General features: G+C 46.3%; 1 protein-coding gene across 1 annotated transcript in view; it reads left to right on the top strand.

Moving 5' to 3' along the window:
- Aco1 (aconitase 1) overlaps positions 1-17466 on the top strand; it is a 59495-nt gene that overhangs the window by 38216 nt on the left and 3813 nt on the right. The window contains exons 11-19 of the mRNA XM_051157728.1: positions 194-353; positions 1624-1759; positions 2479-2563; positions 3795-3951; positions 5590-5714; positions 7806-7910; positions 9167-9309; positions 10633-10780; positions 16751-16873. Of these exons, the coding sequence (XP_051013685.1) occupies positions 194-353; positions 1624-1759; positions 2479-2563; positions 3795-3951; positions 5590-5714; positions 7806-7910; positions 9167-9309; positions 10633-10780; positions 16751-16873 (1182 nt within the window). The remainder of the gene's footprint in view (positions 1-193; positions 354-1623; positions 1760-2478; positions 2564-3794; positions 3952-5589; positions 5715-7805; positions 7911-9166; positions 9310-10632; positions 10781-16750; positions 16874-17466) is intronic.

The following is a 17466-nucleotide window of genomic DNA, read 5'->3' on the forward strand; positions in this document are numbered from 1 at the left end:
AAAAGAATAAAGCAAAGTCTAAATGTTCTGGACTGTTTCAAATTGTATTCATAGAAGTATTTCTTTTGTCATAGTTGGCACTTAAAGTTACTATCATATTTTTTCCACAGTGAGTTTTGATCACATATATAGCGTGTGTGTCTTATTTTCTTTCCTATTTGCCTGTCATATTTTCAACCTTCCCTTCCCACAGCAAGGATTTAAAGGCTTCCAAGTTGCTCCAGACCATCACAACGACCACAAGACATTTATCTACAATAACAGTGAATTCGCTCTTGCTCATGGGTCTGTGGTAATTGCTGCCATCACTAGCTGCACAAACACTAGCAATCCATCCGTGATGTTAGGAGCAGGTCAGTACATCCGTTTCCATCCTCTGGGGTCTCTTGGATGTGGGAGTAGAAGGTTCACAGAAATAGACACCGGTTGGCCCAGAAAATTCCTACACAACAAATAGCATCCAAAGCAAAATACCTGAAGTAGAGTTCATAGTGTCTGACAGCCCTTCCTTGTAATTAGCACAGAAAATAAGTAGAGGAAAGTAGAGGAAGCTGTATTTCTGCTAACACCTAGAATCTGGGTCCTACCCAAGAAAGAAAGAAAATAGAAAGAGAACTTGTTGTTGTGTTGTAGACTTTAACCCTGTCAGCCCTGGACAGAGAGACTTTGCACTGTCTTGGTGCATTGGCAGTTGCAAGGGGATCTGCCACAGGGCACTGGCTGACCAAGCTCCGTGCACACAGCCTGTTGTGCAACGCTGGGACGTAGTTAATGGTTACACACAGAGTTCGGTGTTATAGTTCACGTGTCTCATCAGCCTGGAGAGCTACCTTGAGTCTGGAAACCAACGCCAATAGCTCTTTCTTAGAGGGCTAAGGGCGACCATTTTAGAGTTCATCTTTGCCACCTAAACTTTCCACACTTATGTGGAACAAACATCAGCAGCTGCCCACGGCCCTTGTCTCCGGGCTCTTGCCTCTTCGCCTCATTTCTTCCCACAGCCGTGACGTTCCCTGAGTCAGAGGGCACGCCATTCCGTCACAGTCCAGAGGCCCAGGACCACTCATCTCCTGCTTCAGGGACCCCGGTTTCCAGATCTGCTCCAGGCTGCCTGGCTTCTCTGGCAGTCAGTGTACAATTTGTGTCCCTCAGAAAAGGCCTTCCCAGTTACAGTTTCCATCTAAATCCAACCAGATAATTTTAGGATCATTTTTTTCCCTCCAAAAATAAAAAAACCCAGCTGATAAGATATTCCTAAATGATTTGGGATTTATTTCTCTTACTTGTTCGGTTGGCTGGTTTTGTTGTTTGGGAACTTGTGTACACTGCGTTGTTCTAAACTCACAGAGGTTCTGCCTCTGGGGATTCCGGAATTAAAGGTGTGTGCCACTGTACCGGGCTGGGGTTTATTTATTAAAAGAAACCAAAGCCTACCTGCCTCTTGCTTCATTCCCATGAGTCATTTGGGCTTGCTGCATGCATGAACTGTATCTGGGTGGTGAACTTTTGATCTGTCAGTCAAGAACTGTAACTGGGAAAAAAAACGGGCTTTTTCCTAACGTGTTCTTAACATCTGAGTAAACAGCTACCTGTGCTGCTGTGTCTCTGTTCAACATTTCACAGGACTGCTAGCAAAGAAAGCTGTGGAGGCGGGGCTGAACGTGAGGCCCTACATCAAAACCAGCCTGTCTCCCGGAAGCGGTGTGGTCACCTACTACCTACGCGAGAGTGGAGTCATGCCTTACCTGTCCCAGTTAGGGTGAGGAAGAGGGCCGGGTGGGTTCTGTTTATGCCTTTGCTTTTGCGGTGGTCTTCTGGCATCTGTATCCTTGTGCAGCTGCCGTGAGATTGTCTGGTGCTTTGTACTTTCACAGCGTTTTATCACGCGGTAGGTAGACTTAACCACTAGCATCTCCAACTGCATGGGGCCCTGTGGATGGTTGTGCTAGTTCATTGTACCAGAGTGAACCCTGTGCTTCCATGTGGCAGTCCCTCCTTCACCCAGCAGAGGGCGCCTTTCCTCACATGCACTGAGATGAACTCTTGAGTTGGTAGTGGCTGTGCGGTTGAGTCTGCCTTTTGGCACAAAAATAATTACTTAACGAGGCTGCAGACATTCTAATCCTTGAGGCAAATAAGTGACTAATTGCCAAACAGTTTCTCCAGTCACTCTATTGTTTATTAGTTTGTATAACATGTTGTCTCCATGTGTTTCATAAAATTCAAAAGTTATGGGGAATGCACAGTAATAGGAATTGGAAACATTAAATGGCACAGCCAGTTTCAAGTTTCGAGTAACCTAAGTTATTTAACTCGGGTGACAAGTTAGAAACTGTGAGTAGAATCCTGCTTAGGAAGGAAGGCCCTGTCCTAAACTCAACTCTGCTGCCATTCCTTTGTGACCTGTGACCTCTGGAAGTGTTCCAGCAGAGGGGCTCACTGAGAGCGGCCGTTTCCTGTGCCTTGTTTGATACCTAGGTTTGACGTGGTGGGCTATGGCTGCATGACCTGCATTGGCAACAGTGGACCACTTCCTGAACCTGTGGTCGAGGCAATCACTCAGGTAACGACAGAGGAGCCTGCGGTCCGCAGACCTCTGGATTGAGTTCATATAGCATATGGCAAATTCCAGAAGTCTTAGGACAACCCTTGGAGTCGGGATGTGGCTGAGAATATGCTTTAAGAGCTAAGATTAACGAGAAGAGATCACAAGCTGTGTAGCACTGGGCAAGTAGATTAGCCGGTTTGCGCCTTGGTTTCCCCAGCTTTAACTTGGAGATGATATTGTACTGGTTGAGAGAGTGCTGCCTGAAGGGACTCCAGCCAGCCCCATCTTGGCAAACCGGGCTCTGACCGGTCTAGCCCCTTCTCCCTGTTCCCTCTGCCTTGCTAAAACCCATCTACTTCCTTATTTGGCTACTTCCTCCCCCTGAGGCTGACTACCAAGGTCTAAGGGCCACCAATCAAAAGCCCCTTTTAGCTCCCATAATTAACATGCCCAATCAAATTAAACACCTCTTCCTTACACTGGGTCGTGCCCCCCCACCACCACCCCTTACCTTTATAAACTGCTGTTTGCCTATGGGCCACATCTGTCTCCTTTCTATACAGAGGGAGTCCTTTGTCATGTGCCCCCCACTTCCCCCACCCCACCCCCAACAAGCATCCCTCCCCTTCTCCCTCATCCTCTTCTCTCCTGTCTCTGTCTTTTATTCTCTACACTTTATCCCCCTGGAGCGAATAAATCTACTTTGTGTTGAGAGCTTGGTCTTGGGGGCGTCTTGAGCTGACTCCAAGGGTCCCTTCTGGAAACCGTGATGATAAATATAGGCTCAGCGCACGCTGGTTTTGGCTGCAAGGGGCTCTGCGTTGTTTGTCGCTGGTCATTTGAAACTTGGTTCAAAATCAAACAAATCTACCTAGAAATGAATGTAAAACTACCTTGGTTGGTTTGTCTTCCGGCCCCACAGATTTATAGCCTTGTGGGCCTGTTGCTGTGGTTCCCTTCAGCTGTTACCTTTTCATCTTTCCTGGGAGTATCACCTGGTCTCAGACTCCGGCACCAGAAATTACATTATATGCTGACATATCAGGAATTTTCTCAAGAGCAGAAGTTACTGACCAGCACTCCCTGTGTTTGACCTGGAGCTCTCCCCTTGAAGGCCCCTCCATGCCCTCCTCCTTCATAGCAGGAGACCTGAGGGAAGGGAGGGAGGCTGACACATGATGTAAAAACTGGCAGATGCCTAGCAGTACCCTCCCTTGTGCACTGATGGTTCTCTTCCCTCACGCAGGGAGACCTCGTAGCTGTTGGAGTGCTGTCTGGGAACAGGAATTTTGAAGGCCGCGTCCATCCTAACACACGGGCCAACTACTTAGCGTCTCCCCCACTGGTGATAGCTTATGCGATCGCAGGGACCGTCAGGATTGACTTTGAGAAAGAGCCTTTGGGTAAGAGTTTGCTCTTGTGATTGTCTTTTTCTAGTGAATTGAAAAATAGACTGGAGGGGCTGGAGACATGGCTCAGCGGTGAAGAGCACTGACTGCTCTTCCAAAGGACCCGGGTTCAATTCCCAGCACCCACATGGCAGTTCATAACTGTCTGTAATTCCAAAACATCAATGCACATTAAATAAAAATTTTTAAAAAAGAAAAGAAAAATAGACCGGAAAGAAGTTGCTGCTTTTGTTATTATAAAGTGAAGGGTTGGGCATGATGGCACATGTCTTTAATCCGAAGTCTCAAAAGGCAGAAGCAAGCAGATCTCTAGAAGTGAGTTCCAGGCCAGTCAGAGCTACAGGGAGACCCTGTCTCTAAAATCACTCTCTAGAGAGGAGACAGTCTTTCCACTCTTCTGCAGGGTATAGCCAAAGAACAAACGAAGGAAACAAGACTCTACTGGGGGTAGTAGGTGGCAAAAAGAGCATAAACTCCAAACGCATTAGCAGTTTGCCATTCTGGCTTCTTCAGAGATCCCTGCCTTTTGCCTCGTGGTCTCCTGAGATGGACTGCCTGTACTGTGTGCCCTGTGGGAACACGCTTTGCCCTGGACCCCTCCTCTTGCTGCCTCCTCACTCTAGCCAGGGCGTTCAAATCCCTAAGATTTGCTTTTAAGAAACCACACTGTGGCTATACAGTTGACTCATGGTTTTGGAGTCTGCCTTTATAATTACGCCTGCTCCCTAAAATGTATTTGTCCCTAAATTAGCATTCCTGATGTAGTCAGGGCCTGTCACAGACGCAAGCTTGAGTGAAAGCTGAGTCACCCACAACACACCTTCACTGTGACACAGCCAGACAAAGCATCACTCTGCCTTCTTGTTTCAGCTCTTAAGTCTGTAAACAAATGCACTTTCCATAGTCTAGTTAGCGCCATTGTTTGATTTTGTGTGTGTGTCTGTTTATTTCTTTGTGATGATTTTGCTTTTCTTGATGGCTCTGGAGCATAATACTTAACTATGTCCAATGTTCTACACCCAAGAAGCCAGTAATGTGCCTGGCATTGACACAGCCTCTATTCAGGCATGAGTTAGTGTACTGTTGACTCTGAGTCTCCAGTTAATGACAGACAGTATTGTATAGCCTTCCTCACTGTCCATGGAGCATTGACTTCAGGAACCTCTGAGGATACTGAAGTCTGCCAGTAACTCAAGTGCCTACTAGCAAATGACAAAGTATTTCATATTACACATTAGGCCATCCCTAAGTCACTTATGACACCTATGACGGTGTTAGTGCTATGTAAACATTGTATAGAAAACAATGAGAGGGAAATGTACGTGTTCAGTTTAGATTCCTTTTTTTCTTCTCTGCTTTCAGACTGTAGTTAACAAATTCGAATTAAGAAATACAAAACTTACAAACTGGCAGCCAAGCTGTATTTAAATGTCTATAAATAAGACAGCATATGCTGTGCTGCCAGGTTATGTATTAGTCTGTTGATGGAAATGTGATCAGGGTTTTCCTGTAGAGGAAGAGACTCAGTCTTCACTGGTTCGTGTTTGCACAGCTCCTGGGAGAAACAGATCTGACGGTGTGATGATGAGGTGGGTGTTAGGGGAAACCTCATCGGCGATGTGTTTTCCGCAGGAGTGAATGCACAGGGCCAGCAAGTGTTTCTGAGGGACGTCTGGCCGACTCGAGACGAGATCCAGGCGGTGGAGCGGCAGTACGTCATCCCTGGGATGTTTAAGGAGGTCTACCAGAAAATAGAGGTGAGGCACAACACACACACACACACCCCACATGCACACACACGCGCACCACACACACACACACACACACACACCACACACACATGCACACCACATGAACATGCGCGCGCGCACACACACCACATGCACATGCGCGCGCGCGCACACACACACCACACATACACACACTAGACGGTGTTTGTGTTGTGTTCTCTCTGCAGATCTTGAGCTAACAGAGCATAAACTATAAAAAGAAACATTTTTTTCTTCCTCTGACGAGGGCAGTGTTATCAACTACTCCGACGATGCATATTTGTTACTAAACCCACACACCTTACAGACTAGGACAAAGTGGGACACAGCCAGTAACAGGCTTAGGTACATCTTAACTCCACTCTTTTTCCAGATGTCTTGGAATGTCACCTGTGTTAAGGACTATGATAGTCACTATATTTTGTCACTGAGGTGGGGTTAATTGATTGACTGTATCTCTCGAAGAATCATTTGAATGTTTTTTTTTAAGTATTAAAATCAGAATGTTCCAACTTGTTGAAATGAGAAAAAAAAGTTGTGCTGTACATTTTAAAATAGGAGGGAAGTCAGGCATGGTGGCTCACGCCTTTAATCCCCTCAGCGCAGCACTCAGGAGGCTGAGGCAGGTGGATATCTGTGAGTTGGAGATTGGCCTGGTCTATATAGTGAGTCTCAGGACAGCTGAGCTACATAGTAAGACCCCGTCTTCAAGTAATCAAATGAATAAATAAATAAGGCAGGATAAATGAGTGGGATTCAGCCCCCTTTCAGTTCCACTCGTCCCTGCTGACCAGGGTGCTCTGACTCCGGTGATGGCTTGAAAGGAGAACAAGACTGTGGGACAGGGGCAGTGGGCATAGAAGTCCTCACTGCCCCCTTTCACAAGCTACTCACCAGGAAACAGTATCAGCGAGCCCGTCAGCCATCTGACTAAGTGTGTCTCAAGTTACGGGATCTAAGAAGAAAATTCAAGCCAAAGTGACCGTCATTTTCTATCGATTGTCCACGGAACCCGGAAGTATGTTAAGAATGTATATTCATTCCCTGTCGGTTCCCTGATGGGTGGGGTGGGACTCAAGAGGCCCATCCCTCCCTGAGAAGCAGCTGGCAGTTAATAGTTGCCTGGAGAAGAAGGGTCATTTTCTTCTGCAGTGTAGCTGCTAGTAAGGTGTCCAGGCTCCGGTAAATCACCTGGCCCATGCTCAGCCCATGCTCATCCAGGCAATGCCGATTAAACGCAGCAGGTCAGGAAAAGAGGGCACGAAAGCAGAAGGGAGACTAGGTGAGAAGAAGGGAGTGAGGTGAGTTAGAATTGTGGGGAGGGCAAGAGAGCAGTGGGGGATATGCCCTAGAATACTGTACAGAGGTATATGACGTCATTAAAAATATTGGGGCTCAGTGGTTAAGAGCACTGTCTGCTCTTCCAGAGGTCCTGAGTTCAATTCCCAGCAACCACATGGTGGCTCACAACCATCTGTAATGTGATCTGATGCCCTCTTCCGGACTACAGGTTTACATGCAGGCAGAGCACTGTATACATAATAAATAACATATTTTAAATACACACACACACACACATACACACACACACACACACACATATTAGAAATAAAAATAAGTCAAACTTAGCAAGTTAAGACAAAAGCAGTTCCTGTCTGTGGGTACAGAATGAGAGGGGCCTCAGCCTTCCCGAGCTCTAGGCACCCCATCTGGGCCACCCCGGGCACCTGACTGAGTCCGCAGTTCCGCACTGGCTCTTAGCTGTGGCTTCCCTCGGCACTGCCCACGTGGCTTCTCCAGTTTCATCATGGTAGATAAGAGACGTGGTTAGAAGGCAGTGCTTTCCTGCCGGTGTGAGTCCCTGGGGACGCGGCGAATGGAGAGGGCCTGACTTTTTACCAGTCACTTAGCAAGAAGAAGGAACCACTGTGTGTTTCTGCTTAGAACCAAAGTGGCTTTTAGTAGACCTCTTTTGAATGTTTTGTATTTACCTATTAATTTTTTTCCCCCGGACTAGAATGTGATTGATTCCCTCCCCTCCCTGCCCCCACCTCTTTCTTTCTTCTTTTTTTTTCCCAGACTGTAAACAAAAGCTGGAATGCCTTAGCAGCGCCGTCAGAGAAGCTGTACGCATGGAACCCTAAATCTACGTACATTAAGTCACCGCCATTCTTCGAAAACTTGGTAGGAATTTTCTACTGTATTTGTGGATAGCATACATTTTTAAATTTTATTTGTGTGTGTGTGTGTGTGTGTGTGTGTGAGAGAGAGAGAGAGAGAGAGAGAGAGAGAGAGAGAGATTTGTATGTGTGGCCGTGAGACATGGGTGGAGGTGAAAAGCCACCTGTTGAGTCACTCCCTTCTTTCCACTGTCGGTTCCAGGGTCAGACATAGGTCATGGGGCTGGTGTTGGTGGCAAGAACTCTTACCTTGAGCCATCTCACCGGCCTAACTTTTTTTTTTAATGTGTATGAGTTTTTCTTGGCATGTATGTCTGTGCACTGCATATGAACAGTGCCTGGGGGTAGGGAGGGGGCATGGAAGAGGACATTAGAGTTACAGGTTTTTGGTTTGGTTTGGTTTGGTTTGGTTTGGTTTGGTTTGGTTTTTCGAGACAGTGTTTCTCTGTGTAGCCTTGGACTGTCCTGGACTCACTTTGTAGACCAGGTTGGCCTCAAACTCACAGTGATGTGCCCTCCTCTGCCTCCCGAGTGCTGGGATTAAAGGCGTGCGCCACCACCACCCGGCAAGTTACAGTTTTAAGCCACCATTTGGTGCTGGAAATTGAAGAACAGTTGGTACTCCTGACCTCTGAGCCATCCTTCCAGCCCCTGGCTTTTTTTTTTTTTTTTTCTTAATATAAGTTCTTTAAAAGCTGGGTATTTTTGTTTTTGTTTTTGTTTTGTTGTTGTTGTTGTCGTCTTTCCTTGTCCAGTCTTACCCTACAGCCTTGTGCTGGCTGCCCACTGGCATACTCAAGCTGAGTGTACTGAGTAAGCTGTAGGAGGCTGGGAGGTTGGGCTGTAGGCACTGTTTCTGTGGCCAGAGGTTCTGTGTGGCCATGCAGTGGTGAGAAAACACCACTTAGAAGGGGACCAGCTAAGGCCTGCGGGACCTGCCCAGGAGAATATCCTCAGGGCTCACCATATTTATTTAACTCACACTTCATGGTGGGTCACGATGGAGGGGGTGCGAAGACTTATATGGAGAAGCAGAAAGAATGCCCCTGAAGCTGCGCTCCCTTTGCCTTTGAAGGCTGGTGAACTAATATCCAAGGTTCAGAAGTCAACATTTCCAGTTTACCTTACTTTTCATTATAAGCATCGTTGCTATGAGGCAGCAAACTGGAATTTTCCATGCACTGATGTGTAGCTCTCAGTGTCGAGCTCGCCCCGTGACCCGGGAAACCTGGGCACGTGCTAACTTGCATTCTTCCATAGACTTTAGACCTCCAGACGCCCAAGTCTATAGCGGGTGCTTATGTGCTGCTAAACTTAGGAGACTCAGTAACTACAGACCATATCTCTCCAGCGGGGAATATCGCAAGAAACAGCCCCGCTGCTCGCTACTTGACCAACAGAGGGTAAGTGTGCATGAGGTGGAACAGACTGCAGGCAGAGGGAGGGTGAAGCTGCCATTTCTCTTTTCCTGTTGGTGTCTTTGGGATCAGACTGTCTTCTTTCTTTGATGAGCACTAATGCTTGAAAACCAGTTGATTTTCCTGCTTTCGCTGCCTACTTAGCACCATAGGAGAGTTAACTGAGTCACAAGTCGCCAGAGAGATAGCTTCCTAAGCAAGTGTGGTACGCCTTAGGCTCAAGTGTTTTCTGTCTCCGGAGCTGCGGCAGAGCCTGCCTGAGACCCAGTAGAGATATAAGCTGAAATTCATTGTCATGGCCCATTGACAGAATGTGTGGCTGTCCCACCTCCTCGTCCCCTCAGACATGCCGCTGTCCATAGGCGTGTCCTCATCATGCTGTCAGCTCGATACAGATAGAGTTTGGGGTGCTCGGCTCTGATCTCCATGAGACTCGTGTGAGAAGCAAAAAATTCCTGATTTCTCTCTCTCTCTCTCCCTTCCAAATCAGTTCCCTCGCAGCGAGGGCTCGGAGAAAACTTGAGAAGAACAAATGCTTTTTTCTCTGGGGGTGATCGCCTTGACGTGAGGACTCTTTAGGGCAGTGAATGCAAGCAAGCATAGTGTGTCCATCCCATAGCTCACAGACCTGCAGCATTCTGGGTAGGATTTCAGAGGTTCTGAGGCATGTTTGTCCGCTCCCTTGGCCACGAAATGTAGATGTAACAGTTAAATTATGTTCACATTGGCTCCCAGTATGTAAAACTCAGGCTGGTGAGCCGGCTGCTGTGTCCACCGAAATATGCTGCTCTTGGCATCACAAGGGTCCCACACATAAGATACAGGAACAGACATCACTCTTGTGCCTCTATGGCCCTGCCATGATTCTTTTCTTCTAGAAAGTTATGTGTTGTGTTGCCAGTTCTTTGCTTCCCTTGCCTTGTGGAAAATTATTCAGGGACAAATTGAGTCCTACTTGTGTGTGCGGCATATTAGTTGTCCCCCAGTCTCTGACTCATCTAACTAGCTTCCCTATTACCTTTAATTTCCTCGTCACCGTGTATGTGGCTGTGTGCGCTTCCTGCTGAGTTAAGGGGACAGTCCTTGTAGAGTTCCTTCTAATTTTCTATCTAGATGTGACCCTGGGGAGGATTGATTCCTGCCCTTCTCCCCTCTCTCCCAGTTGAGGCTTTGAAAAGAGCCTGTAGAGCAGTGTCTGGTAGATCCAGTGACGTGGCTGGCTTTATGGCCTTTCTCTTGTCTGTGTGTAAACTAGGTTTAGTCTTCGCCAGCATCGCTAACGAGCTCTTCCTGCTTCTGTTCCATCAGCCTGACGCCACGAGAGTTCAACTCCTACGGCTCCCGCCGCGGGAATGATGCCATCATGGCACGGGGGACATTTGCCAACATTCGCCTGCTGAACAAGTTTCTGAACAAACAGGCACCTCAGACTGTGCATCTTCCCTCAGGAGAAACCGTGAGTACCATCGCCCACCCTTCAGAAACCGGTGACCACCTGGCTCTTCACAGTGGCTTTCCTTGTCTCCACAGCCACAGGCTGCCTGGCTTCCTACAGCTATATGTGTGCCACGCGTCACTGTACAGATTCACCTCTGCTGCTCAGTGGCCGGGCGCCGTGGCCCACCTAGGTCTTATTTCATGGACGTTGATCTTAAAAGAGCCTCTGAGTGAAATTCCACCTGTATTTTAAGTACTTGAAGATAAGATTCCAGGGTTTTCAGGACGTTTGTCAAGAAAGGCTGTTGTGTGTCCCCGCTGGGGTTTGTCCTCATCACGGCATCCACAGCAAAAGGAAGGGCTGTGAGGTTTGCTCAGTCCAGGAGCTTTTCTTAAGCTGGTGTGTATGCTAGAGTTGTTTATTTGTAGATGTGGGTGTGTGCGATGGGAAAGCCACCCGAGGTGTGGTCCCAGCACTAGTCATTTGCCCTCTTATAAATTTGTGACCTAGAAATAACCCTGGCCTGCCAGAGCCCGCTCTAGACAGTATCGAACAGGTCGTAGACCAGGGAGCGAGGCTGAGAAATGAAAGGTCAGAAATAAGAAACTGAGGCAAGAAATAGTCAGAAACACAGCATAGACTGGAGATGGCCTGCAGTCGATATCACACCACACCTCAGCTTTATTCACCAGTTCAATTTATACACATCTCAGGCGTGGGGAAACAAAGCAGAAGGCCGCTCTCAGGAGATAGTATGGACATTCTCACAGGAAAGGCCGTGTAATCTCAACCGACTCTCGGCCTTGGGGCCACTGTGTACTTTCTCTGATAGTCTGAAGACCTTGAGTGTGCACTTGGCAGGACATCTTGCTTAATGGAGGTCTCAGCAATCCACGTGATCCTCACGCTGGAGCAGAGAGCCACGGGAGCAGCGCTTATGGACAGAGAGCCTTTGCAAACGGCTCCTGACACTGGCCTTACATGGCCCTGAGGTTTAAAACAAGATGGGATGAGCTATAAGATTCAAGATGGTGGCATATCTGCAGGTCCCCAAGGAGTGTTGTAGGACTGCCTGATTACTTCTTACCTCCTTTAAAATGGCCTTCCTTTTTTTTTTCCCCATACAATATATTCTGATTATAATCCCCCCACCCCCCCCCCACCCCACCAACCCGAGTTCCTCCCCACTTCCTTTCCTATCCAGATCTACACCCTTTCTCTGTTGCCTTAGAAAACAAGCAGGTGTCTAAAGAATGATAAAAATAAAATAAAGACGAACAAGAGTAGAACAAAACAAACAGGCCTTTAATCTCAGCACTTGGGAGGCAGAGGCTTGGGTTCCAGGTCAACCTGGTCTACAGAGCAAGTTCCAGAACACAGAGAAACCCTGTCTCAAAACAAACAAGCAAACAAACAAACACACAAAAAAACAGAAGAAAAAGCCCAAGAAACACATAGATACAGAGATGCACACATTTGTACACACATGAATCCTATAAAAACACAAAACCAGTTGGGTATCATGGTGACCGTCTTTACTCCCAGCACTCAGGAGGTAGAGGCAGGCAGATCTCTGTGAGTTTGAGGCCAGCCTGGTCTACAAAGTGAGTCTAGGGCAACCAGGGCTGTACAGAGAAACCCTGCCTTGAAAACAAAATAATACAAAAATCCAACGAAACAAAAACCCAACAAAACCAGAAACTGTAATAGATAGACAAGACCCTCCAAAGATGCCATTGAGTTACTTTCGTGTTGGTCGTTAACTACTAGGCTTGGGGCCTGCTCTTAAGTTGTTTTCTTAATCCCTAGTGAGACGCCATTGGAGAAAACTAATTTTTCATTTGCAAGTGGTCATCAGTTGTCAGTAGATTCTGAATTGGGGTGGGACTTGTGTCCACTTCTCTCAGCAGTGGGGCTCCATCTGGTCCAGGCCCTGGGCATGCTTCCATGGTATTTCTGATTTGCATGTGCCTCCACCCTGCCATCTTTGGTGTCCTCCATCCCCTCTGGCTCTTACACACTTTCCACCTCCCCTTCTGTGAAGTTCTCTGATGCTGAGATGAGGGATTTGATAGAGACATCCCATTTGGAACTGAGTCTCTCAGTCTCTACACTTTGTCCAGCTGTGGGTCTTTGTGTTTGTTCCCATCTGCTGCAGAAGGAAGCGTCTCTGGTGATGGCTGAGCAAGGCACCGTTCTGTTAGGATAACAGAATATAATCAGGAGTCATTCTATCTTTACAGTATTTAGTATTTGCTTCTCCTCTAGGTTCCTGAGGTATCTAGTCTCACGTTTTTAGTCACCCAAGCAGTGTCAGGGATGGGTTCCATCTCATGGAGCGGGCCTTAAGTCAAATCAGGTATTGATTGATATATTAGTCAGGGTTCTCTAGAGGAACAGAACTTATACAATGAATATATACATATATATATATATATATATATATATATACACACACACATATATATGTGGGTGTATTAGAATGAATTACAAGCTGTGGTCCAGATAGTACAACAACTGCTGTGTACCAAAGAAAGGTCCAGGAATACGGCAGGTATTCAGTCCAGGAGGCTGTGTGTCTCGGCTGGTCTAAAGTATACCCCCGGCCCCAGTGCCAGTGAAGGAATGGACTCGCTAGCAAGAACAAGCTCCCTTTTTCCGTGCTGGTAGCAGAAGGTATAGCCCAGACTAGAAATGTATCTTTTCGCCTCAAAGATCCCAGTTAGAAGTGAGTATTCCTGGGGCTGGAGAGATGGCTCAGAGATTAAGAGCACTGACTGCTCTTCCAGAGATCCTGAGTTTAATTCCCAGCAACCACATGGTGGCTCACAACCATCTATAATGAGATCTGATGCCCTCTTCTGGCATTCAGGCATACATGCAAGCAGAGTACTATATACATAATAAATAAATAAACCTTTCTTTAAAAGTGGGATTCCTACTTCAAATTATTAACTAAGAAAAAAATTTCTCTAACCAAATAAGGGAAAGACTTGTATGAAAAACATTTCAAGTCTCTGAAAAAAGTAATTGAAAAATATATCAGAAGATGAAAAGATCTCCTATGCTCATGAATTGGGAGGATCGACATAGTAAAAATGGCCATTGTATGAAATTCAATGCAATCAGGATACCTACACAATTCTTTACAGACCTTAAAAGATCAATTCTCAATTTCATATGGAAAACCAAAAAATCCAGAATGGCTAAAACAATACTGTACAATAAAAGATCTTTGGAGTAATCTCCGCCCCTGATCTCAAGCTGTACTATGTATAGAGCAACAGTAATTAAAATGGCATGGTACTAGCATGGAAATAGGCTGGTTGTCAGTGGAATTCAATAGAAGACTCAGAAATAAACCCGCGCACCTATGGACACTTAATTTTTTAAAAGGAGCCAAAACTGTACAATGGAAAAAAGATGGCATCTTCAACAGATGGTGCTGGTCTAACTGGATGTCTACATGTAGAAAAATGCAAATAGATCCATATTTATCACCCCGCACAAAACTCAAGTCCAAGTGGATCAAAGATCTTGACATAAAACACACTAAATCTGTTAGAAGAAAAAGTGAGGAAGAGCCTTGAACTCATTGGCACAGGAGACAACTTCTTGAACAGAAGAACATCAACAGCTCCGGCTCTAAGAACAACAATTAATAAATGAGATTTCATGAAACTGAAAAGCTTCAGTAAGGCAAAGAACACTGTCAACAGAACAAAGCGGCAGCCTACAGACTGGGAACAGATCTTCACCAACTCTACATCCAACAGAGGGCTAATATCCAAAATATATAAAGAACTCAAGAAATTAAACACCACCAAACCAAATTATCCAATTAAAAAATGAAACAGAATTCTCAACAGAGGGATATCATATGGCTGAGAAACACTTAAAGAAATGCTCAACGCCCTTTGTCATCAGAGAAATGCAAATCAAAACGACTCTGAGATTCCATCTTACACCCATCACAGTGGCTAAGATTAAAAATCTCAAGTGACATCACATGCTGGCAAAGATGTGGAGAAAGGGGAACACTCCTCCATTGCTGGTGTGAGTGGAAACTTGTACAGCCACTTTGGAAATCATTCTGGCACTTTCTCAGAAAATTGGGAATAGTGAGTGATACCCCAAGACCCAGCTACTCCACTAATTGGCATATACCTAAAAGATGCTCCACCATACAACAAGGACACATGCTCAACTATGCTCATAGCAACTTTATTCGTAATAGCCAGAATATGGAAACAACCTAGATGTCCCTCAACCAAGAATGGGTAAAACTATGGTACATTTACACAATGGAATATTACTCAGCTATTAAAAAACAAGGAAATCTTGAAATGTGCAGGCAAATTGGATGGAACTAGCCAAGGTCTTTGTGCATTAAAGAAAATGAAAACAAAGCTGAGCGTGGTGGCACACACCTTTAACCCCAGCACTGGGGAAGCAATGGCAGGTGGATCACTGTGAGTTCGAGGCCAGCCTGGTTTACAAAGCAAGTCCAGGACAGCCAAGGCTACACAGAGAAACCCTGTCTTGAAAAACCAAAACAAAAGAAAAAGAAAACATTAAAATATTCAAACATACAGCTGATCTCTTTAGAAAAAAATCTCTGGGGATATAGAAGAGTAACAAAGGGGGAAGTTCAAGAAAAAAGACAGAACTCACACAGCCTACCATGTGCTAAAGGGAGGTCCTACAAACAGAATGGGAGCTGGAGGGATGGCTGAGCAGTCAGGACCGTTGCTGCTGCTGTTGTCAAGGGCCACTCCCAGCACCCACAGCCACCTGCACCAGCAGCTGCAGGGACCCCGGCCACCTGCACCAGCAGCTGTGGGGACCCTGGCTACCTGCACCAGCAGCTGCAGGGACCTCAGCAGTTCTTCAGGCTCATCTATGCAGGTGGTCTGCCTACATTTGGGCACATACACACAAATTAGATCTTTAAGAAGAAAAGGAGGAAGGAAATTACCAAATTGCCTAAGAAACAACACAAGAAGTATTTTTGAAAGGCCCCACTGAACACTAGCCACATGATTGCAAATACCTTGTCAAATCAAGGCACTTAAAATAAAATAAAATAAATAGAAATTAGGAAAAGATATACAAACTTCTAGAAGGAATACCAGCCAGCTGGTAATGTACACACTGCTTCCCTGTGGGATTCTGAGCTACAGTCTTGAAAGCACTTTTCTTTTTCAAAATGTTTTTTTTTAATACAGGGTTTCTCTGTGTAACAGAGCCCTAACTGTCCTTGACTCAATTTGTAGACCAGGCTGGCCTTGAACTCACAGTGTTCCACCTGCCTCTGCCTCCCAAGTGTTGGGATTAAAGTTGTGACTTCTTCTTAAGGGGCTTTATTTTCTGATCCACTGAGCTATGAACAAGCCATCGTTTTGTCCCACACTCACTAGTGACCCCTACAGAGCTCTGGGGGATGCTCAGTTCATCAGAATCTCCCGTGAGCAGCATGTTTGTTTGTGGAAGCTGTTTCTCACTGAGTTAGCTGACTCTTCCTGGCCTGTTGGTGCCCACTTCCCTCCGAGTACGCTTCTGCTGCCGCTGCCGCTGCTGCCGTGGCCTACACATAGAGGGCATTTGATGCCATTTGCAAACATATCACCTTGCCTTGTGCTGTCTTTCAGATTGGCCCAAAACCCAGGCTTCGTGTTCATGGGGTTTTGTCTTTTAAGTCGCAAATGGTTTAGTCAGTGGAAGAGAAGGAAAAGAAAATCTGACGCAGTTCCCTTTTTCCCTCTGATGCCCTAGGATTTGAATTTATAAAACTGGACAGCAGTTACATTTTAGTCAGAAGTAAAGTTCAACTTGGTAGGCATTTCTTGGTAGACGAGAGTCAATGTGGCCAAGCACAGGGCCACATTTTTAGTTTTTTGTTGACTTAGCTGTCTTACAGGCCTTCCCCAGTGTTTTTGGGGCCTGAGTGCATCTCTAAAACCTTCCTTTCCTCCTCCTCCTCCTCAGCTTGATGTGTTCGATGCTGCTGAGCGGTACCAGCAGGCTGGATTTCCCCTGATCGTTCTGGCCGGCAAAGAGTATGGCTCGGGCAGCTCCCGAGACTGGGCAGCCAAAGGCCCTTTCCTGCTGGTGCGTATGGAGCGGAGGCTTCCCAGTGGGGTGGGGCCTCTCGGGACTGGGGTGGAAGCCATGAGGGCGTTAGCGAAGAAGAGCAGCTGGTACAGAGCTGGTGGCATTTACCCAGCCTGCTTCTCTGGGGATCTAAACTTCTTCCAGTCAAAGGGCAGCAGCCCCCATAGGAGAACTGGCTCAGATACAGCAGACGAGCTCTGCCGGCTCCTGTCAGTGACTGGGGGAAAGCCTGTGGTGGCTGACAGTTCAGAAATGTATGTGCCACCATCCTTTCTTATATAGAAAAAAATAGCATGGCTTTCATAATTATCTCCCAGGTCCCCAGAGGTAGACAAAAGTCTCATGCAATAGCCAACTTTATTCAGAGCCTTAGACAGTTTATGCTGTGAGGACTAAGAAAGGTCACATAAGCAAAGCTCTCATGAGTTCAAGGACATACTCAATCGCAAGGTCAAGCCGCAGGTGGCAAAAACATGTTACTCCACAGCAGTATATAAAGGATAATTTAAACTGAATAAGAACAGCAAGCAATGGTGAGTAATCTGAAGTAAACTCACTCCCATCTGATACACCTGGGAGAAGCACGAAAA

Source organism: Acomys russatus, chromosome 2 (assembly GCF_903995435.1).
Source record: "Acomys russatus chromosome 2, mAcoRus1.1, whole genome shotgun sequence".
NCBI classification, from domain to species: domain Eukaryota; kingdom Metazoa; phylum Chordata; class Mammalia; order Rodentia; family Muridae; genus Acomys; species Acomys russatus.